Source organism: Eulemur rufifrons, chromosome 19 (genome assembly GCF_041146395.1).
Source record: "Eulemur rufifrons isolate Redbay chromosome 19, OSU_ERuf_1, whole genome shotgun sequence".
Classification (NCBI taxonomy): Eukaryota; Metazoa; Chordata; class Mammalia; order Primates; family Lemuridae; genus Eulemur; species Eulemur rufifrons.
In genome coordinates this window covers 83,143,032-83,166,846 of record NC_091001.1, presented here as the reverse complement: position 1 = coordinate 83,166,846, position 23,815 = coordinate 83,143,032, and the positions used below count along the sequence as shown (strand labels likewise).

The 23,815-nt window shown below is 37.2% G+C and overlaps 1 protein-coding gene across 5 annotated transcripts in view; it reads left to right on the top strand.

Annotated features, from left to right (window-relative positions):
* The window catches only part of MTA3 (metastasis associated 1 family member 3), a 161,597-nt gene that overhangs the window by 81,039 nt on the left and 56,743 nt on the right, over positions 1–23,815 (top strand). For all 5 annotated transcript variants that reach the window (XM_069493926.1, XM_069493928.1, XM_069493927.1 and 2 more), the window contains exons 7-8: positions 3,046–3,148; positions 5,879–5,978. In XM_069493926.1, the coding sequence (XP_069350027.1) occupies positions 3,046–3,148; positions 5,879–5,978 (203 nt within the window). The remainder of the gene's footprint in view (positions 1–3,045; positions 3,149–5,878; positions 5,979–23,815) is intronic.

Below are 23,815 nucleotides of genomic sequence, written 5' to 3'. Positions count from 1 at the left end.
TTTTTGTAACCCAGGGGATATAAGATAATGTGTAGACATTTTTGGTTTGTCACAACTGTTGGAGGAAGTGGAAATAGGAAAGGCGGGGGGAACATGCTAGTGTCATCTAGTTGGTAGAGGCCAGGGATGCTGCTAAGGATCCTATAGTACACAGCAAGTATTGGACCCAAAGTGTCAATAGTGCTTAGATTGAGAATCCTGCTGTAAAGCGTTCCTTAGGGCATAGCATTCAATAAATGTTAGTTAATATTTACGTAATTATAAAAATACTTAAATTTTCATATGATCCAGTTTCTTTCCGTACTTTTGATAGTTTCTTTTTGTGCTAATACAATATTGTTTTGATTACTGTTGTATAATCTAATCCAGTTTTAGCTAATCTTATTTTAATAACTGACTTATAAATATTAAAATAATTTTATCTACTTTCAAAACTAATTATATAGTCATGCATCACTTAATGACGTTCATATGTTCTGAGACACGTGTCTTTAGGCAATTTCATCATTGTGTGAACGTCATAGAGTATTACTTACACAAACTTAGCAGGCATAGCCTACTATACAACTAGGCTACATGGTATATGGCCTATTGCTCCTAGGGTACAAACCTGTTGAGCATGTTACTGCACTGAATACTGTAGGCAATTGTAACAGAATGGTAAGTATGTGTGTGTCTAAGCATGTCTAAACATAGAAAGGTACAGTAAGAAGATGCTATAAAAGATAAAAATGGTACCTGTATAGGATACTTACCATGAATGGAGCTTGCAGGGCTAGAACTTGCTCTGGGTGAGTCAGTGAGTGGTGAGTTAACGTGGAAGCCTAGAACTAATAAATTAATCTTAGTTTACTGTAACTTTTTTAGTTTATAAAAGTAAAAAAATTTTTTTTTAAAAAAGCTTTTTGACTCTCTTAAAATGACACTTAGCTTAAAACACAAACACTACAAGACTCAAAGAAGAGTCAGATGACTGAAGTATTTATATCATCCTGAGGTTATAGAAAGAAGAGGGGCTTGGGGCTTTTTGTGGGGGCAGGGGGCGACATGGGTTAGGGGAGAGGGAAGGGAGGAAGGCATGGCCAGCACAGGCTGTGAAGCTGTCTTGTTACTGGATAAAATCTCTCAGGCAATCCTGCAGCTGCTCTCAGAAAGAATAGATGTAGGGGTCTCTTCTTGCAGCAGCTGCACGAGCGCAGGGTACGAGCTGCAGCCGCGGGAGTCATGGCAGGACAAGCGTTTAGAAAGTTTCTTCCGCCCTTTGACTGAGTATTGATTGAAAGGAATGCAGCCAAAACTGTAACCAAAGGGGGCATTATGCTTCCAGAAAAATCTCAAGGAGAAGTGTTTCAAGCAACAGTAGTGGCTGTTGGATCGGGCTCTAAAGGAAATGGTGGAGAGATTCAACCAGTTAGTGTGAAAGTTGGAGATAAAGTCCTTCTCCCAGAATATGGAGGCACCAAAGTAGTTGTAGATGACAAGGATTATTTCTTATTTAGAGATGGTGACATTCTTGGAAAGTATGTAGATTGCAATAAATCACTATTGAAATGGCATTGACATGAAGCTCATTCCACTGAAGTTCTGAAATCTTTCATCGTGTAAATAATTTCCATGTCTCTCTTTTATAATAAACTAATGATGTCTAAACTGCTGAAAAAAAAAGAAAGAATAGATGTAGCCCCTATGGTAATGTGCCTCTGTCAGACCTTCAGTCTCCTTTTTCTATGAGTTAATCTTTCCTAGATCTGGATAAAGGGGACTCAGAGAAAGCCTGTTTGCATCTGCTGTTCACTTCACTGATGTTCATTTCTTCTACAGGGCAATTGTGCCCACAAAAGAGCTTTTTAGGGCTGTTAGAGGCAGGGTCTCACTATGTTGTTGCCTAGGATGGCCTCAAACTTGAACTCTTGGGCTCAAGATATCTTCCTGTATCAGCCTCCTGAGGAACTGAGACTACGGCATATGCCACTGTACCTAGCTGAAATTTCTTTATATAAAACCTCCAATTTTATTTCTTAGTGTTTTATGTTTTTATTGTTACAATGAATGTGATTTTTTTTTACATTATATTTTCTTTGTTTGGAAAACCATTGTGTTTTTTTGTATTTGTTTTTTATTGTACCATTTTAATAACTTCTTATTCCTTTGATTTATAACTTAATACATTGGTCAGAACTCATATTGAACAAAAATGATGATAAATGTCATCCTTGTATGTTTCTGAATTAAATATAGTATAAAAAGCATAGTACTCTGATGACTGGTGCAATAAAAAATGAATTTTATTTAGAACAAAAAATATTTCTAATTGTCCAGGAAAGGGCCTCTAGGATGACAGTTTCATACAACCTTAGTTTTTTAGAATATTTGAACAACATTTTGTGCTGAAGGTAATTAGTAATATATCATAACTCACTTCTCCTAGCTTTCTTCTCTCGTTCCCATTAACGTACTCCAGACAGAATGAGCTACTTTCTCTATCACATTTTAATGCCCAGTAACTATGTTTATGTTCTCATTTCTTTTTTAAAGTCCTTTCCCCCTACCAGTACATTCATACCCTGTAGTTCTCAGCAGAAGTGCCACCTCCTTCATGATGTTGTTTCCTAGCTAGCCTGAAATGATTTCCCTAATCTTCAGATTCTTACAGCTATATCTGTATGTCTCTTATGGCTTTTGTTTATATCATTAGGTATTTATACGTAAGTTTTATCATAGTTTAAGTGGCTGTGGCAGTGGTGCTTTCTTTTTCATCTTTATATTTCTTAGCATACGGCATAGTGCCCCTCACACATAGAAGTATGTACTCTGGAAAAAATGTTAACGACTGAATGAAGGTACCATAGGATTGCTTTCGTTCTATTATCATCAATGTTCACTTTACAAAGTGTTGTACATCTGCCATTTAAAAGAATGTACCAAAACTATGAACATTTACCTTGCATTCAAACATTTCTAATGCTATGGTGACCGTTCTCATTAACCATATGAGACAGCGTTTCTTATGAGTAATAGGACTCCATTTCATTTGTTTTTGGACAGGAGAATCAGATGAGAGGGAACAGTCAAAATTGGAAATTAAAGTTTGGGACCCAAATAGCCCACTTACAGATCGACAGATTGACCAGTTTTTAGTTGTAGCACGGTGAGTATGTCATTATTGAGTCAAGGAATATCTTTTCTTTTATAAAAGAATTTATAGGTATTTGTACATTCCTTTTTTTGTATGCTACTTTTCCATCATTGGTTGTATTATTCTTTTTCTAGTTATATAAGAAAGTTTAGTATTAATACATATCATACCATGTCCTAAATAATAGTTTACTATCATTAATTTCTGTTTTAAATCAAAATAGGTTTATTAATTTTTGCTCATAAAGAAAACAAAAGAAATTCAATTCCTGAAATCCTATATCTTTAATGGAAGCAGTGATCTCATTTACTGTAGACATGGATCATTCGTGTATCAATAAGTACATGCTGTCGGAATCCCTCTTGCTGCGTCTGTGTTTGAGGAGGCCTGTTGCTAAGCACAGAGCTTTCTTTGCGAGCATTCAGCCTGCTGCCTGGCTGGCCTGCTTCCTTCCTCCTCCTCTTTTCTGAGAAAATGAATGGGGCAGAATTTTATTTTTATTTTTTCAATTATAACGGTAAATGATGCTCATGGGGAAAATGGCCCCAAAACAGAAAATAATTGAAATTATCATAGCATTGTTATAGTGGAAAAATTGGAAAAAACCTAAGGGGGTATACTCATTTAATGGAATATTACTTTACAGCAATTAAATGAATGAGTTAGAACTATATGTAGCAAAGAGATAATTTGAAAGATAACATTTTGAGGGTACATACAATATGATTACTTATGTGTATATGGAGTAGTCATTTATGAAAAGTTCTACAATGTACAAAGCAATGCTGTATTTCATTAATGGATTTTTTTATACATTAATGGAGGATATACAGGGGGTTTTAACCAAATTTACATGGTTTTTTTCTTTAAAAAATGAACCAAACATGGCAAAATGTTAAAATCAATTAGATCTGGACATAGATGCATGGGCCTTCAGTATATTATTCTCTGATTTTCTTTTGAACTCTTTTCATAATATAAATGAGAAAAATAGTCTTAGCTCATCCTTACATAGCACTGTTCATAGAGCTGGTCACCATGGATTGTCACACTTTGAATGGGTGGCCAGACACTGGACTCCAGAGCACTCACTGAGCAAGCACTATGCAATTGGATGGAGACACTTGATGTACATCGTTGGGGGGGGGCGGGGAGGGCATTCAGTTGAATGGAGGAGACTGAAGATTCAGGAGTGGAAATGAGTTATTGATGGAACCCCTGGCCTAGGGGCCCCAGACAAGTTATCCAAATTGTGGATTATTTAGGAGATGTTGCAGCTTTCAAATTTGATTTGCATTCTGTTTTTTCCTTTTCCTGATTGCCAGGGGCTAATATGTTTTCTTTTCCTTTGAAGCCAGCATGAGGGATATACTAAGGGCTTGGTCCCTAGTATCTTTTTATTTTGAATATTTTTAAAAAAATCTTCAAATACAAATTAAGGCCACGGTCAAATGCCACTGCCCATCTATTAGAATGGTGAAAATTTCAAAGTCAGTGTCAAGCATTGGTGAAGATGTGGAAGAACCAGCAGTCTCCTTGGACTAAAAATTGGTACAGCTACTTTGGAAAATGATTGGTTATCCTCTAATGCATAACATCCCTTAAGTTTCACTCCTAAATATATACCTGGCAAAAATGTATACACCCTTGCACCAAAAGATATGTATACAAATGGCATGCATGGCACTATTGATAGTACCCCAAACCAGAAGTGACATGGAATGTCAGTCAGCAATAGAGCAGAGGTGGGGGTGAGAAATGGTACAAAAGAATGCTGCATAGTAGGTTAAATGAATGAACACAGCTGTAGTCACCATTGTGGATGAATCCACAAACATCATTTTGAACAAAAGAAGCTGAACAGAGAGTGTAGTGTCTATATTGCCATCCTATTTGAGCCAAACTAATAGTTGGTGGTGGAATCCAGGATGCCGGCTCCCTTTGGGAAGGAGCATGAGAATCCTCCTGGGTTGCTGGTCATGTTCTTTGTGGGCCTGGATGTTTATGACATGGGTGCGGGTACGTTCACTTTATGATAACTACATCGCTGTACATTGTGTACTTTTCTGCATGTATGTTATATTTTAATTAAAATGTTTAGAAAAATCTCTTCCTCAGCTAACATGTTTAAAATATGGGTAGTAAGCAACGAGTCTTATCTTCATTTCATGCTGTAGCTGTTGAGGTTAGGGTTCCTTACATAGAGGAAGCCCTTCTAAATCATTAAATGAAAATCATTGTTGTGGTAATTTTTTTTAAATGGGATTTTTGTAGAAGTCTATTTTTATATTGAGTCATCACAGGAAGGGGTTGCTATAGTTAATGATATTTCAAGGAAAAAATGTTGCTGGGATTTCATAATTTGGGCTAAAAAAGTGATCAGAACTTGCTTTGCTGTAATAGTCAAACTCTGCAGCTCACCGACTTTTTATTTTTTGAGCCAATTTGGATACGAATGGTTTATTCCGTGGCATTTTATAATACATCTTCCCTTTCCTTTATGCCCACATGAGCTATTTTTTCTTGATTTAATTATGAGGATCCGTTTATGGTAAATTGACTTGTCAATTATTAAATCTTACAGAAAGAAAATACTTTTTACTTGATATTTGATTCTCAATCTTCCAACAACTTGTTTTGCTTTTTCTTTTACAATTTTTCATTCACTACCCAAAGATGTTTTTTTAAATATACAAAAATAACAAGCTTAATTTTTTCTCATTGTGTTTGTGGTTTATTCAGTGCTGTTGGGACGTTCGCTAGAGCCCTTGATTGCAGCAGTTCTGTGAGGCAGCCTAGTTTGCATATGAGTGCTGCTGCCGCTTCCCGAGACATCACGTTGGTAAGGCGCTCTTCGAAATTTTAGGATTATTTATCCTTCTGCTACTTTTTAATTATTAAGCCATTAAGCAATACTGTAGACCTGGGAGCTTTCTTGTTCTGAGCCCTACAGACTGCTAGGTTGATTTGGCTTGGCTATAGTTGGTTAACTGGGTTCCTAAGTCACTCTTCTGTTTGTGAGCTAAGAGAAGAATGACTATTCCATGGAGGAGGTGTGAAATGGCAAAACAATATTTTGGGGAGGACACAATTTACCATTTTGATTTATGTGTTTTAATGGTTTTTTTTTTTTTGAGTTGGTTTCTTGCTATGTTGCCCAGGGTGGTCTCAAACTCCTAGGCTTAAGCGATTCTCTTGCCTCAGGTTCCCAAGGAGCTGGGACTGCAGGTGCGTGCCAGCTGCCCAGGTTGATTTTACTTTTTCTATGGACTGAGTCTATGTACTTACATAGTTGTAGAACATACATAATGCTTTTCAATTTTTTTTTATGTGAAAGTGATCTCCTCTTGAAACTTGCTATGGGAGTTACTTTGTTGTTATGTCATTAGTCAATATTTAAAGTTTTTTGTGCCTGTTCACTAGAAACCGAACTGTTTTCTTATGTTATTTCATTATATTATGGTTGCTATCTTTTAAGTCTATTTAATCTTTTCTTTTTGTGATCAAACGAAGCTACCCATATTCAGTTTAATTATGCCACTAATACCAGCTGTGGCCAGGAATTGGGCCTGGCACACGTTTCTCTGCATGTTCCAAAAAAGTAGACCTGTAGGTTTTTTGCCAATCAAAATTACTTATTAATATTATATCTGATCCCTATAACCCTTTGTAGTAGGCACGATAGGGTGCTCATTTTACAGATGAGAGAACTGAGGTTTGATGAGGTATTTGGCCAGTATTTATTACATAAAACAAAAGTTTCAATTTTGTTTTTTGACAGAATGGAATACAATGAATGATAAGTTTTATTACTTTCTCATTATATACCAATTTGAAATGCTCCTCACAAAACATTTGTTGTGATACTGTAAAAACTCATGTGGGAATGCAAATCAAATTTGTTTCATATGCTTTCTGTGTATTTCTGTACAATTATAGATTATGACCATTAGTGGTCTGTAGCCCCTATGCTACCCCTTTTCTTATCCTTTTTCTAAGATTAGAATGTTGTTTCTTCTGTAAACTTTGTTCTATAAAGTTTTGTTCTCTCCATTGGGGCATTAATATTTTATCCACAGTTTTAGGATTTCCAAAATACATTTGTATTTTGATTGTTTAGAACGTGGAGAGTAGACTCTGTGTGGTGGCTCACACCTGTAATCCCAGCACTTTGGGAGGTCTAGGTGGGCCGATTGCTTGAGGCCAGGAGTTTGAGACCAGCTGTTTTGGGAAAATCACAGGACAGTATAGAAAAACCACCCCCCAAACTGAGAGGGAGCCGAGAGACCAAAGAATGATTCAGGTAAGTCCAACTTTGGCAAGTTAGATGAGTTTATTAGAGGTTACTTATAAGGGCACTTGCTCCTGGGTGGCACAGGAATTCCACGGGTGCTTCTTGCTAGCAAAATCCCTATCTGCCCACCGTGTGGTGTTGCTTTAGATCTCTTCCCAGTGAGTAATGCAGTTTGTACATTGTATCTTTGCATGTTCACAGTGAAACAAATCACTCAGACACAGAACCATCATCAACTGTACTGTCATGCAACCCATGTTATGTTAATGATGTTACAATTTTCCACGAGGTGGAGATTTTAGTATTACAGTTAGCTAATGGGCACTGTAGGATAACCAAAGCAGCTCTAAAGCAGTCAGGGCTGCTTTGAGCCAGCTGGCCGTTTCAAAACAGGAAAGTACTGAGGCACTCAAAAGTGCTGGGACCCTCCCCCCACCCCAAGAAGTTACTTTGGTACCTGCTTAATTTATTTTGTAGTAATGTTACTGAGCACTCCAGGCTAGCACAGTGTTTCTGTTATGTATGTGGTGGGGAACTTGCATTTTTTCGCTCACCAGCTTGAGCAACATAGCAAGACGCTGTCTACAAAAAATTCCATATTAGCTGGGCATGGTGGTATGTGCCTGTAGTACCAGCTACATAGGAGGCTGAGGCAAGAGGATCACTTGAGCCCAAGAGTTTGAGGCTGCACTGAGCTATGATGACGGCACTTGTACTCTAGCCCAGGTGACAGAGCAAGACTGTCTTAAAAAAAAATGTAGAGAGTATTTTACCAGAGAAACAAGAGTATAGATGTATAGATGTCATGTTTGTATGTCATGTTTATAAGAACTTCCAGAAGTACATGGAATCTAATTAAGTACCTGCCTATATAGTTTTTCCTGTTGAAAAGACTTTTTCTCATTCTAATATTAATGTATGCTTATTATGAAAAATTGAAAAATAGTACTGCAGCAGCCCCCATCTTTATTCTCAATACCCAGATCAGAATGATCTATTTCATCGTTTCCATTTAGCCTTTTTTGTGTATTATAAACAATAATAGAAAATTAACAGAATAGTACAAAGGATAATATAATAAAATTCCACATAATGCCACCTAAAGAAAATGTTAATATTTTAGTTCTTCAGATTTAAAAACTTTTTCCAACCATTAAAGTTAATGTTGAAGTCCCTAATACTCTCTCCTGAGTCCTATTCTTCTTCACCTCTGCCTCCTGTCAAGAGATAGCCACCGTAACAAATCTGCTATAAATCTAGTTTGTTTTTCTAGTTCTATGTATTTATGTATCCAAAACAACATAAACATTGTTTTATATGTGCTTAAATTTATTGTGTAACATTTGCCACTTGCCCGTTATTGAGATCTAGCCACGTTAGTAAGTACACCCAGTTCATTCATTTCAACTGCTTTGTATAATAGTATTTGTAATATTCTTTCATGTTATACAACATTATTTGTGTATTCTGTTACCAGTGAACATCTGGAGTGCTTTAAACATTTTTCTTTTGCTAGTACCCATACTGCTACATTGGAAAATTCCAACACATGTCCCTTTGTGAGTATATATGTGAGCTTTTTAGGGTGTAACTGGAGTGGGAATGCTGATTCAGAGCATAGTGCTGATTTTGAATTAGACCACATGTAGCAAGATTTTTTTTGTACACCGTGGTAGAAGTTGATAGTCTCAGAAGCAGTTAATGAGGGTTCTCCTTTCTTCATTCATTTCTTTACATTATCTTCGAAACTTGGTATTTTCATGTGTTTGCTAACCTGATGCTTTTTCATTTTAATTTATATTTTTCCAGATACCTAATGACACTGAGCATATTTTCATGTTTATTGGCTTTTTTCAGGTTTTCTCTTCTTTGTATTTTAGATTCATAGCCTTTGTCCTTACTTCGCTTATATTATTATTTTACTTAAAGAGTTGTATTTTTTTTTTCCTGGCTTTTAAAACAGAAATTTATTGTCTCACAGTTCTGGAGACCAAAAGTCCAAAATCAGAGTGTCCGCAGGGCCATGTTCCTTCTGAAACCAGCAGGGGAGGGCGCTTCCCTTGCCTGGCTCCTGGTGGTTTGCCGCTGATGGTTTGCTGGCCGTCTTTGGTGTTCTTCATGCCACACAACTCCAGTCACGCTGTTGTTATATCATGTTTTCCCGTGTCCTGTTTTTTTCTAATAGTTTTGAGGTTTTATTCATACTTAGGACTGTAAATCTATCTAGAGTTTAATTTTTGTGAGTAGAGTGAGGTAGGGATCTAGTCTTGTTTTTTTTTTCCAGATGTTTAATCATTCTAATACCTTGTATTGAATTTGTTCTTTATGATTTATAATTGTCCTACTATTATATTTTAAGGTCCTGGATATACTTAGGTCTGCTTTTGGACTTTTAATCTATTCTCTTCTGTATTGTTAATTTGTTTATCCCTGTGCAAGCATCACGATTTGATTACTGATAAGACAAGTCTCATGAACTTTCTTTTTAACATAGCTGAGGTCATTTAAAACAAGTTTTATACCCCTTCTCTCCCAATGTTTTCCCTAACTATGTAACATAAATACCTTTTCTTATCATTTATGGGAACCTAAAAAGTTTTTTCCTAATGTTAGGACATCTTCCCTTGTATAGATAAACTGTTATTTAACCAGCCCCTTTAACACTTTTTTTTATGAGATAATGCTTCCCAAATTATAACTCTGGATGTGGTCCTTGTTATAGTCTAGCAAGTTCCCTCCGGCCTGTTTGAGGAGTGAGAGTGGACAAGCTTGTTCTTGAGATGGTGCAGAGCTCTTGTACCAACTCAGGATCTCAAGCAGTTGGGCTGACTTGCCTGAAGGTGGGTCTGAGGGGCGCAGAGCACATGTGTGGGCTTTTGGTTAGTGGCTACAGCAACTCTCTGCTTCCCACTGCTGGTGACTGTGCAAGACAGCAAGTGAAGTTTGTTTGGAAGAGGGCGAACTTTCAAAGATTTGATATTTGTTCTGTGAGTGAAGGCGGTTTATACAAAAAGCATTTTATAGAGGACACTATTCATATACCTTCATTAGTTTAAATACATTTTATGTATATTCTCTGTAATACTTGCCTATTGTGGTTCTTTTAGGAAGTTACCTTCATACCTTCCAGTGTTTTTATCTCTTCTGTTTGTTTCCATTAGTGTTTAGTAATTTGGAAGTCACTGTTGTATCACATATATTACTTTAAGTTATTTATTACTGCTACTATTTTTTTAAGCAGAAGTAGTTTCAGAGGTTCAAGAAATTGTGCTTTGTCATGTTTGTATAGCTGGTTTCAGAGACAGGATTTGGATTTGCTCTTGATTCTTACTGAGAAGTTCTCTCTCCTCTACCAGATTACGTTTTATACCTACTCTTCTGCTTCAAGCTTGTGAAAATGGCTTGGGTTTAAATGTCATTATTCTTTCTTTGATTAGGTAGCCTGAAGAAAATATGTTCTTTTGTCTGCAACATTTAGATTCTTCTGTTTCTTGCTCAGACTACTCCAGATTCAGCTTTACTTAGACTTTTAAGATCCCGAGACATTTCTATAAAAATGAGTGGGTGTGGTTAAAAATTGATTATTAATATTTTCATTATATGGGTTTTGCAGATTGTTTACCAAAAAGAATGCACGAAAGGTTGATAAGTTGTTTTGTGCCATTAAATGAAAATGGATTCACCATTTGGTTGAATTTGGAATGTCAAGTTCTTACTTTTCTTTCAGTGTTTATGATCCTGTACTGATCACTTCAGTACCTTTCTCCTTAGGTGACCAAACCATAGTCTGAGGCCTCCTACTGCAGAGGACAGAGAGGGCAGGGTTGTGCAGCTCTTGGACCTGGGAGCCCTTCCGAGGTGATTCTCTTTGTGACTTTCCTATGAAGACTGCAGTAGGCTTTCAGCATTCCTAATGTGCCACCTGTTTATCCAAGACAATATATGCCACCTGTCAAATCCCCCGTAATATTTTGGGAGCAAGTAATTAAGCTGCCTGCACATCACTAGCTCTAGCATCTTCATTTTGAGATTTGTTATGAATGTAGCTGAACTGTGAATTTCAAACACTGCTAATCTAAGACATATAAGATTCATAATTGTTCAAAACATTGAAGCCATGGAGGCTTAAGAGATTTCACCCTTTTTTCATTAAAATATAAAGTGTATCTTGGCTGGGTGCGGTGGCTCAGACCTGTAATCCTAGTACTTTGGGAGGCAGAGGTGGGAGGATTGCTTGAGGCCAGGAGTTTGAGAACAGCCTGGGCAACATAGCGAGACCTTGTCTTTACGGAGGGGGGGGAAGTAAAAAAATGTAAAGTGTATTTTGAGCAATATGCAAAGGAAAAAAATCAGTTTAACCTATATTGATTTCCCTCCCTGCCTCCATGGGAACACAATTCCTTGGAACAATAGAAATCCTGAATTGGTTAGTAGTGGAAGTAAGTTAGTTGGTGGCAGTTCTAGCCTGTGACTCCCTTGTGATGTTGGCCAGAACAAAATCTGCACCCTCCTGGCTGGAAGAGCAGTATGTCACACGCATTACCAGGGAGCTGTTGCTGGAACAAAGCCTCAGCCCAGGAGGAGTGTAGGTACTGGATTTTCTCTTTTGCCTGGACTCTGAGGACTAAATAATTTGGGGGGGAGGGGTAAGAATAAAAGAGAAAGAGGTTTTTGAGTTGTTTGAAGCCTTAGAAATCTAGGGTAGACTATTTTATAGGTGATGAGCCTCAGGCACAGAAAGTGAAGTAAATTATATAAGGACTCACATTTAGTTAGTGACACAATCAGGACTAGAAACCCAGGTTTCCTGATGCCAAGTCTGGTTCTGAGAAAGATCAGGCTGTGTTGATTTAGTAGGGAGGAAATTGCATCCTGGAACACCCCTAATTTCTATATTAGATCTGAATTTGCTCTCTCCTACCCCACATCCTTTTAGTGGCTTTTAATTGCATGTGGGTAAAAACCCAGATCATTACTCTAGTCAGCAAGACTATGGAGTTGGCCTGGCCTCTGTCTCCAGCCCCTTTGCCCACATACTCTCCCCTGTATCCTCTGGACTCTAGCCATGCTGTATCCTTCCTTTGGTTCCACAGTCTATGTCCTGCCACAGGACTTTTGCATGTTCAGTTCCCTTTGTCCAGATCTTCTCATGGCCCCACGTAGTTAACGCTTACTTTTTTTTTCCTTCAAACCTTGGCTAATCCATCAGTTTAGGGCAGGCCACTTACTTTGTGATATGCTCATGTAGAGAGCCAAGTATGTAATTAAACATTCATTTTTGTGATTAGCTTACTAATGTCTGTCTCTCTCCTTCCCGTTCCCCACATAGCAGCTTGTTATATCCATTAGTATAGTGATTGTATCTGTTTTTCCTCACCTTTGAATCCCCAGTGCCAATCACAGTACCTGACATATATAGGTATTCACTAAATAGCTAGGAATGAATAAATTAATTTCTATCTCTGGGACATAGGTTCTTATTGCAGTAGGTCATTGGAGTATATTGCTTCTATTCCTTTGTTTTAGCATTTTGATAAATCTTTTGTTGAGAGCGTCTTATCACCAAGATTGATGTATATTTGAATTCTAATTTCATTGTACCACCACAGCTGTACACACACAGTCCGAACACTATGAATTATAGAAAGATTTAAACATATGATACACCTTTTTTTTTTTTCTTTTTTGGGAGATGGGGTCTGGCTGTGTTGTCCAGGCTAGACTTTAACTCCTGGTCTCAAGTAATCCTTCCAAGTAGGTGGGACTACAGGGCACCACTGTGCCCAGCTACAATGCATTTTTTAAAAATGTAATAAAATATACATAACATAAAATTTATCATTTTAACCATTTTAAAGTATGTTAAGGAGATTCATTCCCAAGTATATTAAGTAGATTCAGTCTGGCATTAAGTAGATTCACATTGTTATATAACTATCACCACCTATCTATCTCTAGAACTTTTTTATTTTCCCGAACTGAAACTCTGTACCCTAACTCCCCATTCCCCATCCACCTGGCCCCCAGCCCCTGGCAACCACCCTTCTACTTTCTGTCTCTGAGTTTGCCTACTCTGTATCATATAAATAGAACCATGCAATATTTGTCCTTTTGTTCGTGGCTTATTTTCACTTAGCTTACCTCCAAGGCTTATTCATGTTGCACAATGTGTCAGAATTTCCTTCCTTATTAATACTGAGTAATAATCCATTTTATGTATATACCCTATTTTTTTCATCCATCAACGGACACTTGAGTTACTGCTATCTTTTGGCTATTTGAATAATGCTGCTATGAGCAAGGGTATTCAAATGGATATGTTTTTATGAGTCTTCAGTTTTTTCCCCCAGGATCTATAGCATATATATGATCCATGTAGCCTTATGCAATTTATTAACCTACCTATGTCTGAGTCTCTGCATCAACAATGGGAATATTAATAAAACCTACTTGCATTGCTTCAGGAGGGTTATGGATGGGAAAGAAGAGGAAATACAGACATACTCTGTAAGTTGCTGATACATGTAACCAAGGAACAGAACTTAGTGGAAGTGCAGTGGCTCCCCAGAGTGTAGGGGCAGTTGAAGCATACCCTGGGCTCTTTTTCTCAGGCCCCTGGGTCCTGCGAGGTCCATTCAGCTCTCTGGGACATCAGCTGCCCAATTAGGCTGGAAGACAACTGATTTATTCAACAGTTTATATACCTTCATTTAAGGTAATATTCACAAGCATTGGGTGCCTCTGGCTCTTGTAGCCCAATAGAGACCCTGTTATTATTGGAGAGAAAGCAGGCAGTGCCTCTGAGTCCTGAAAAAGACCTCTGGCACCCCCTTTCCAACCTCCGGAAAAATCTGTTTCTGAGTTCCTACCTAACATCAACTTGAGGACTCAATGAGATAAAACTTTAAAGTGTTTAGAGCAGTGTCTACCACAGTCTCAGAGCTCAACAAATATTAGTTGTTATTGTTGAGAAGACGATAATGATGCATTTGTCTTTTCTACCCCCAATCTTTGTTGAGTTTCATTTAGTTCTGATTTTATAGCTTTATTGATTGTCTGAAAGGAGTTTTATCATGCCATATTTACTGTCATTATCAAATTTGAATATTGTCATTAGGCTATGATTAAGCATACCTTTTAATATCATTATTACAATGAAGTCACTGTCAGATTTAAAGTGCTTGAACAAAAGACGTTTCCTTTAAGATGATAATCTTCTTAAAACAAGCTATAATTTTTACAATACAAATTTTCCCATCAAGAATAACTTAGACAAAACAATTTATTTTACTGATAAGAGAAAGTTGATTTTAATCAACGATTTTATTCTTCAGATATCAACTCTTTGTATTCATGCACTTCATTCTTTTTATTTGTGAGTTTTAGGGCCTTGTGAGTACTGGGAATTTGAGATATATAAAAAATATAAAAAATATAAATCTCTTGATTAACATTTTTGGCATCAACTTACATTAAAAATCTAGCCTTCAAAATTAACGTAAAGTTGATAGAAATTCATATTACTTTAAGAAACTCAATCTTATAAGACTTACAGTAGGTACTATTCATGTTTCCAAGACCATAAAATTAGAATTAGTATTAATGGATACCACTGCAGTAAAAAATACACAACATGAAGTTTTCTTTCCTGCTAAATACATCAGTAAGGCAGTAATATTCTACATTAGGCACACTTCTTTTTGTCTGATGATCTATTATAGATGAGTATGGGGACACTGGGGACTGTCCTAGGAGAATTGTTTGTGTGTTGCAGTCTATTTATTCATCTTTTTCATTCAAATGTAAGCTTTAATGAATATCTTTTCTTTTTCTTTTTGGTAAATACAGTCTTACTCTACTTAGTCTCCCATGAATTTAACACTAATATAGGAAACATCACAAAGCACTATAGATTTGAACTTGGGAGAAATTTGATGAAAAAACTTTCCACAACTTTGTCTAGGTTTATTGGTGAAGAGATTTAGATGTACAAGCGTGAGTTAGTGAAGGCTTGTAGTTATAATTTAAAAATTTTGTTTGTAATTTGAGATACTACGAAAATGGAACAAATACTTCTTGTGTTCCCTTCATCCAGATTCCTCAGTTACCATTTTACCAATTTGCTTCATCATTCTTTCTCTTGATCATCAAAAGACAAAATTACAACAAATTTAGTTTAAAGATCTAATTGGCTTCTATTTATTCTGTTTATCTGTAAAGTAGAATGAGTGTTCCGATGAGCTGAGCAGAGGAGGTTGGCTTTATAGACAGAAAAGGGGTGAAGAAAAGCAGAAACAGGGAACAAGAAGTGGATTGGTTGTTTCACTTTCCTTAGAGGGCTGAGCGGACTTTCTTATCACGCCTGCCCAGGTAAAGTGGACCCTTTCTAACTGGTTGCTGTGAATCTCCTGTTCATTTTCATTACTTAGCACTGAGCACAGGTGACTGCATTCTGGTGTGGTCTGTTGGGGCCCATTGCAGGAGCTCAGTCCGAAATAACGGCATCCCATAAACAACATATGTTATTGTTTCTGAGTAGTTCGAGAGTAAGTTTCAGAATGGATGTCCCTCTACAGCTAAATATTTGTGGACATATTTCCTAAAAAATAAAAATAAAGAAACCCAGAAAACAAAAACAAGGATATTCTCTTGTATTACCGTAGTACAATTGTCAGACTCAGAATATTAACATTGTTATGGTACTGCTATCTAGAGGCTTTATTCAGATTTGCTAGTTGGCCCAGTAATGTCCTTAATAACAAAAGAAAATAATTTTTCTGGCCTAAGATCTCTCTGTGAATCACTTATGACATTTAGTGGCCATGTCTGCTTCAATCCTGAACAGTTCCTAAGTCTGTTTTTGTCTTTCACGACCATGGCATTTTGAAAGCATATAGGCCATTTATTTCATAGAATGTCTCTCAATTTGAGTTGTAGTTTTAATTTGATTTAAATTAGAATAGGTTGTTATTATACGAAGTCCATTTGGTCAGTTATGTCAGTCTAGGAGATTATATATTTCCCCATAAGTTTCAAATTTATTAACATAATTTTTCCAATTTTTAATTAAACAATTGTTATATTTATAGTTATAAGTAGCTCTTCATTTCTGCTATTGTTTATATATATCGTTTCCCACTTCGTTCTTGTGATAGTTTTGCCTGAGGTTTCTTTTTTATTAGTTATCTAAAAAGAATGAGGTTGAAATTTTGTGGATTTTCTTTCTTGTTTTTTTTTTTGTTTGTTTGTTTTGAGACAGAGTCTCACTCTGTCGCCTGGGCTAGAATGCCGTGGCGTCAGCTTAGCTCACAGCAACCCTCAAACTCCTGGGCTCAAGCGATCTTCCCATCTGAGCTTCTGAGTAGCTGGGACTACAGGCACGCACCACCATGCTCGGCTAATTTTTTTCTATTTTTAGTAGAGATGGAGTCTTGCTCTTGCTCAAGCTGGTCTCAAACTCCTGAGCTCAAGCAATCCTCTCACCTCAGCCTCCCAGAGTGTTAGGATTACAGGCATGAGCCACTGCGCCTGGCCTTTATTATATGTGTTTTAGTTAATTTTTTACTTTTTGTTGTTTTCTTCCTTTTACTTTTCTTTGGGTTCACTCTGACACTCTTTTTCTGGATTTTTAAGACTGTTTTTTTAATTCATTAGATTTCATTTGTCATCTTTTTCATTATAAATGTTTACGATTGTAAATGTCCTTCTAATTATCACCTTGGCTGTAACTCATATATTCTGGTATGTAATATTTTTATTATCATTTCTTCTAAGTATTTTCTAATTTACTATATAATTTTTTATTCTACCTGTGAGTTAATTTCCAAGGAAATGAGGTTCATATACTTATTTTAATTGCCTGTGGTGTTGTGGTCAGAGAATGTGTATGCTACCAATTCTTTTAATATATTGAGATTTTCTTTATGGCCTAGAACAGGATTCTCCCCAGTATTTTGCTCCCTTGGTCTGACTCTGGCAGCATCAAGGTCTGATCCTTGTCACATCAGCCTAATAAGAAGGAACCTTTCTGTTTGGCTGTATTCCCCCTTGTAGCAGTCTAGAAAATACCCTCAAGGTAAAGGCCAAGGTGAGTATGGAGGTTCACCGTTCATACTTCCTTTCCAGAGGGATGATAGCCTCTCCTTGCCTGCACTGGGTGGTTCTCCAGTGTCTTCGTATAAGTGTTCTTGTATATTTTTCTGGCTTGTGCCTAGAATCACAACCAGCGAGGAAGAACTTGTAGTTCTGCCCATGGTAGGTTTGGAAATGACATCTAGGGCCATGAGGTTCCCATGGCCTATTGTCCACTCTAGCTTTCTTGTGATAATAATCACAAGGTATAAGTACACACAAAAACATGGCTCACGGCGTCTTGTAGGTTGAGTGAATGACAACTAGTCTTAACAAATTTGTTGATGATGTGGGGTTTTGTTTTTACTATGCATTGAAGCAAAAACTGAAATTGGATGGCACACTTCTCTTTTATATATAAATTTTGCCTTTGTCAGTTTGAGGTTTACTCATGAGAGTTTATATTCACCTTCTGCTTGGAAAAAAACCACCACATACTCATTAGTTTTTAAATAATATGATGTTCTGAATGCTGTAAGTTGTGCTGGACCTCCATGTAAAGTTTTTATAAAATTGTAATAGCCGATCAATATGGATGGTCCCTGAATTATGATGATTCAACTTAAAATTTTTCAACTTTTTTACAATGAGTTCATCAGAGTGTTAAGTGCATTTTCAGCTTATGATGCTTGTGACCTCAGTGTGTTTATTGGGATATAGCCCCATTGTAAGTCAAGGAGCATCTGTAGATGGTATTGAATATAGTATATGTGTGCCAGTTAGCTGTTGTTATAATAATGCTGCATGTTACAGGTTGGGTTCTCTGGGAACCATATTCTGATGGTGATTTTCATGTAAGAAATTCATTAGGGAGTATCCTTGGGATAGACACCTGTGCAAGGGAAGTGAAGGAAGCAGGAATAGTTAGTGGGAGAAGGTGGGCTATGATACAGTCTGAATGAGTGTCTCAGTTGATTCCATGGGGTACACTAAATGCTTGTCCCAAATCAGGGTGCAAGGCTTAGCCTTCATACCCCTGCGTCATTGGATGCAGGCTGCCTCAGGATGGGAATATGGGCCTTGGGTGATGATTCTGTGTTAAATTTAGATAATTCTAAAGATGACCAACAGCTGAGGAGCATCTGCTCATAGCGTGTTTGGCTGCTTGGTGAATTAAGTTCTTTTTTCTCATAGAGGAAAACACAATATCCATTACACTGCCCCACATTTCAGTGGCTTACAACAACAAGCATTAACTTCTCATCCTCTCATCTGCAGATTATTTAGGATTCTGCTGAACTAGACTGGGCTGGTGTAGGTTGCCAAGCTATAGGTCCAGATCTTCTTATCTTTCATTCTCTCTGGACAAAAGTCAATTGCACAAGAGGGCAAGGCCCAATGTGCAAACACATGTCAAGGCTCTGTTATGTCACATATCTTAACATCCTATTGGCCAGCAAGTCACATGGCAAGCCCAACATCACTGGGGTGAAAGAATACTCTTCTGTGGAGGTCCAGAGGAGGGAGTGAATATTTGCCTAACAATAGTCCAGTCTACTCTAGTGTGATCTGTTTAATGAACCAAAGATGAGAATTCCACTGCGAAAATTTCCTTGTCAGTCTTTCTCCTAAAATATTTCTATTTGTCATCTCCATCTGTTATGAATGAGATGAAATGTGACAACACCTTCACTGCTTTTTGGCAGAGAGAACAGCTTGTGTTAGGTTTTAAGATTTTTAAAATTTAGATTTGAATGGATCTTGTAGTGTATATCTGTGTCTCTATTGAAAAGATGCTATCTTTGCAAAGTATTTATCTGGAGAGAAGACTTTCAGGTTTTTTTGTGCTTAATTTTAAAATTCTTTTTCTTATGTTAATTTGTGATATGCATATAGTAATGTGTATAGAGTGCCCTACACTTTGTTACATAGCTTATAAGTTTTTATATATGCATATATCCAGGTAACTACATAAAGGACATTGCCAGTATTCCAAAAGCTTCCTTCGTGTCCCTCTCTAGGTAATACTCTTCCTTCCAAGGTAATCACTATTCTGATTCCTCTCACAGTTGATTAATTGTTTCTTTTATCAAACTTGTCTGGCTCTCCAAGTTTTTATTATCTTACTGATAAACCATAAGTCATTGGTTATATGTCGACTACTGTGTCCTTTCTTAGCTTATTTCCTTTACCTACATTTGGTTTACTGAATTTTGTCTCTTCTGTTATAAAAACTGTGAACTTTATGTTTTACTTAAAGCTTTTAAGGGTAGGGTTAGACTATATAAAAGTCCATTCAAAAGAAACTTCTGTATATCAGAAAGATGGGGTTAATATGGACTTCTAGCACATAATGTGATCCTTTGTATAGTTGATCATTAATTTTAGCAGAATTATTTCCCAGGAACTCCACAGTGTACACATCTGATGGAATGCTTATTGTCTACACGTACTGATTGGTACTGTACTCTCCTCTGGGCTTTGGTATCAATGTGGGCTTTGGAGGTTTCATGTCTCCTGGTCAGCTGTAAGTCTGACCTGTTCTTTCCCATTTGATTTGGAACACTGTACAGGAGCTCTTCCAAAAGCAAATGCTTCTTTCCCTGTTCAGTAACACACACACAGTCCATGAAGAACAGAACCTTTGAAACAACATATGTAATCACTTGAGATTCATGTCATAATCACTTTATAAAAGCTAAGATATTACTTTGGTTCTTTGAAGCCTTATTAGGTAACAGCCCATCATTTTTAGATTGTTGATTTTGTGATTTTTCTGTCTTTTGGACAGAGGCATTTAAGGCTGTGAATTTTCTTCTTAGGACTGCTTTTGCAGAATCCCACAGATTTTGGGGGACTTGTGTCCCCTTTGTCATTTAGTTCAAAAAATCTTTTGATTTCCTTCTTAATTTCCTCCTTGACCCAATAATTGCTCAGTAGTAGGTTGTTTAATTTCTGTGACTTTGTGAAGAGTTGAGTGTTTCCGTTGGAATTGATTTCTAATTTTATTCCACTGTGGTTTGAGAAGATACATGGTATAATTTCTATTTTTTAAATTTGTTGAGACATGTTTTATGGCCTAGGATGTGATCATTCTTAGAGAATGTTCTGTGAGCTGCTGAGAAGAATGTATATACAGTAGTTTGGGGTACAATGTTCTGTAAATGTCTGTTAGGCCCATTTGTTCTAGAGTCCTGTTTAAGTCCATTGTTTCTTTGTTTATTTTCTGTTTGGAGGATCTGTCTCATTCTGTCAGTGGGGTGTTGAAGTCCCCGGCTATCGCGATGCTGCTGCTTATCATTTTGTTTAGGTCAAGTAGGATTTGCTTTATGAAACTAGGCACACCTATGTTAGGTGCATAGATCCATCATCATTTTATTTTTTTATTTTTTTTGAGAGAGAGTCTGACCCTGTTGCCCAGGAATAGAGTGCTGTGGCATCAGCCTAGCTCACAGCAACCTCAAACTCTTGGGCTCAAGTGATCCTCCTCCCTCCGCCTCCTGAGTAGCTGGGACTACAGGCATGTGCCTCCATGCCCGGCTAATTTTTTCTATATATTTTTAGTTATCCGGTTAATTTCTTTCTATTTTTCAGAAGAGACGGGGTCTCGCTCTTGCTCAGGCTGGTCTCGAACCCCTGACCTCGAGTGATCCTCCCACCTCAGCCTCCCAGAGTGCTAGGATTACAGGCGTTAGCCACTGTGCCTAGCTTCATCGTTGTTTTTAAAAGTGGTTCTAAGAAAAGCATTTTCATTCATCTAACATGAATAAGACAGAAAATCCATTCATGCTTTGAGTGGTTGGTGTAATATCAGCTGAGAAAAATAAATTTAATTCTGTGACTTTGGTTTTAGAGCACCCGTTAATTATAAAAATTACTTTATCTCTTGAGGAATTTCAGCATCACAGATAATTTGCATTATTATATTATATTATTTATTTATTTTTGGAGACAGGGTCTCTCTCTGTTGCCCTGGCTGGAGTACAGTGACATTATCATAGCTCACTGCAACCTCAAACTCCTGGGCTCAAGCGATCTTCCTGCCTCAGCCTCCCTAGTAGCTGAGACTATAGATGTGCGCCACCACACCTGGCTAATTTTTCTATTTTTACTAGAGACGGGGGATCACTCTTGCTCAGGCTGGTCTCAAACTCCTGAGCTCAAGCAATCATCTCACCTTGACCTCCCAGAGTGCTAAGATTACAAGTGTGAGCCACTTTGCCTGGCCTAATTTGTATAATTATTGATTTTTGAATGCTATTTCATCTTTTAGTTTTGTTATCTGTTGCAAATTTAGGAATTAAAAAATAATCATTTATGGAAATATGTTATTAATTGAAGGGATCACTAAATGCTGTTGATCTTTCTTGTCATTTTCATGGGTCCCTTATTAAAAAACAGTAATTATAGGCCAGGCGTGGTGACTCACACCTGTAATCCTAGCACCCTGGGAGGCCAAGGTGAGAGGATTGCTTGAGCTCAGGAGTTTGAGACCAGCCTGAGCAAGTGACACCCCGTCTCTAGTAAAAATAGAAAAATTAGCCAGGTGTGGTGGCGCACATCTATAGTCTCAGCTACTAGGGAGGCTGAGGCAGGAGGATCGCTTGAGCCCAGGAGTTTGAGATTGCAGTGAGCTATGATAATGCTGCTGCACTCAACCCCAGGTGAAGGAGTAAGATTCTGTCTCAAAAAACCCAAAACAACAACAAAAACCCCAATAATTACAGTAGTCCTCCTTAACGACAGGGGATATGTGTGGTTCCAAGACCCCCCCAGTGGATGCCTGCAACTGCGGATGATACCAAACCCCCATATATACCGTGCTTCCTCTTACATGTCATACCTATTATAAAGTTTAATTTATAAATTAGGCACATTAAGAGATTAACAACAATAAATAATAAAATAGAGCAATTATAAAAATATGTTTAAATAAAAGTTACAATGTGGTCTCTCTCTCTCCCTCTCTCTCTCAAAGTAATTTATTGTACCTTATTCACCTGTTTTTAGACTCCAATTGACAGTGGGTAACTGAAACCATAGAAAGCAAAATCATGGATAACAGTGGACTAATGTGTTAATTTCAGCGATGACATAGAAGTGTATAAAAGTGTATACACTACACCTAAACTGCAGGGTCTGTCTAGTATGTTAACTATAGAGATTAGCTGGTTCAGAAATTTGCAGAGCATAAGCAAAGAATCAAGATGAGTTCTAACATTTTTGCAACCCCTGCTGCAGAAGAGTGAGAAGAAAATCACTTGAAAGTTGAAAGTTATTGTTCCATGGTTGTGACACATACAGCAAATTACTACAAATGGTCAGTGGCCTAAGCTGTGATTATAACTAGGAAATTGATCATGAAGTCCCTCCTTGCTTTTGTTTTGTAGAATCCAATGATTTAAGTGAGATGTCAACCAACCCTTGTTGAAGCAGTTAGGTACTGTACTTAAACATGTCTATGTGTTCTAAATACTGCCTTGATCTCTGTCAAAAAATTCATATTCTATACCCTTATTTAATGTCTTAGTTAATGTATCATAGTGTATATATTAATATATTTTTAATGCATACTTTTGGTGATAATTTTTCTTTAATAGCTATTAGTTGGTATTTGAGCTAATTTTGTGCGCTTGTACTAGTACGGAATGTTCTGCAGTCCCCTACAAGATACTTAGGGATCACTTGAAAGGGAAAACTTTTCTTTATACAAACGAGAATATGGCATCCTACCATTTAAAGACCTTTCACATACATTTGTATTTGACCCTCACAAGAACCTTGTCAGGTGGCCAACACAGATATTCTTCTCATTTAACAGATGGGGAACGTGAATCTCAGAGCAGTTAACTGATGTGCCCAATAATTTGTATTAATGTCAGTCTTTGGTCTAAAAATTCGGCACCCAGTTTCCTCTTGTACTTGCCCTACCTACTTCACAGGAATAATGATGATAAAGTGAATTCAACGTTAGACAAATACTTGGGGGGGTGGGGGGGAGAGCACTATATAATTGTATTTACAGCTATAATTTTCCATGGTATGTGGCTCATTCACCTTCTCCCAGCTTGTACGTGAACCCAGAGCTATATACTGCCTCCGTTCTGTGCTGTACTAAGTAAAGCAGGGAGAACAGTGTGATCCTGTTTAAAGTTATATAAATTGCAATCAGGATAACTGCTATTACTAAGCCAATTGAAAAACAACACAGAAAGGCCAGTGTGCAACTAGTATACACTAATGCACAGAGCAAAACAAGGCAAGATTATCAGATAACACATGGTTGCACAGAAGGAAAACGTGGTGTCAGGATT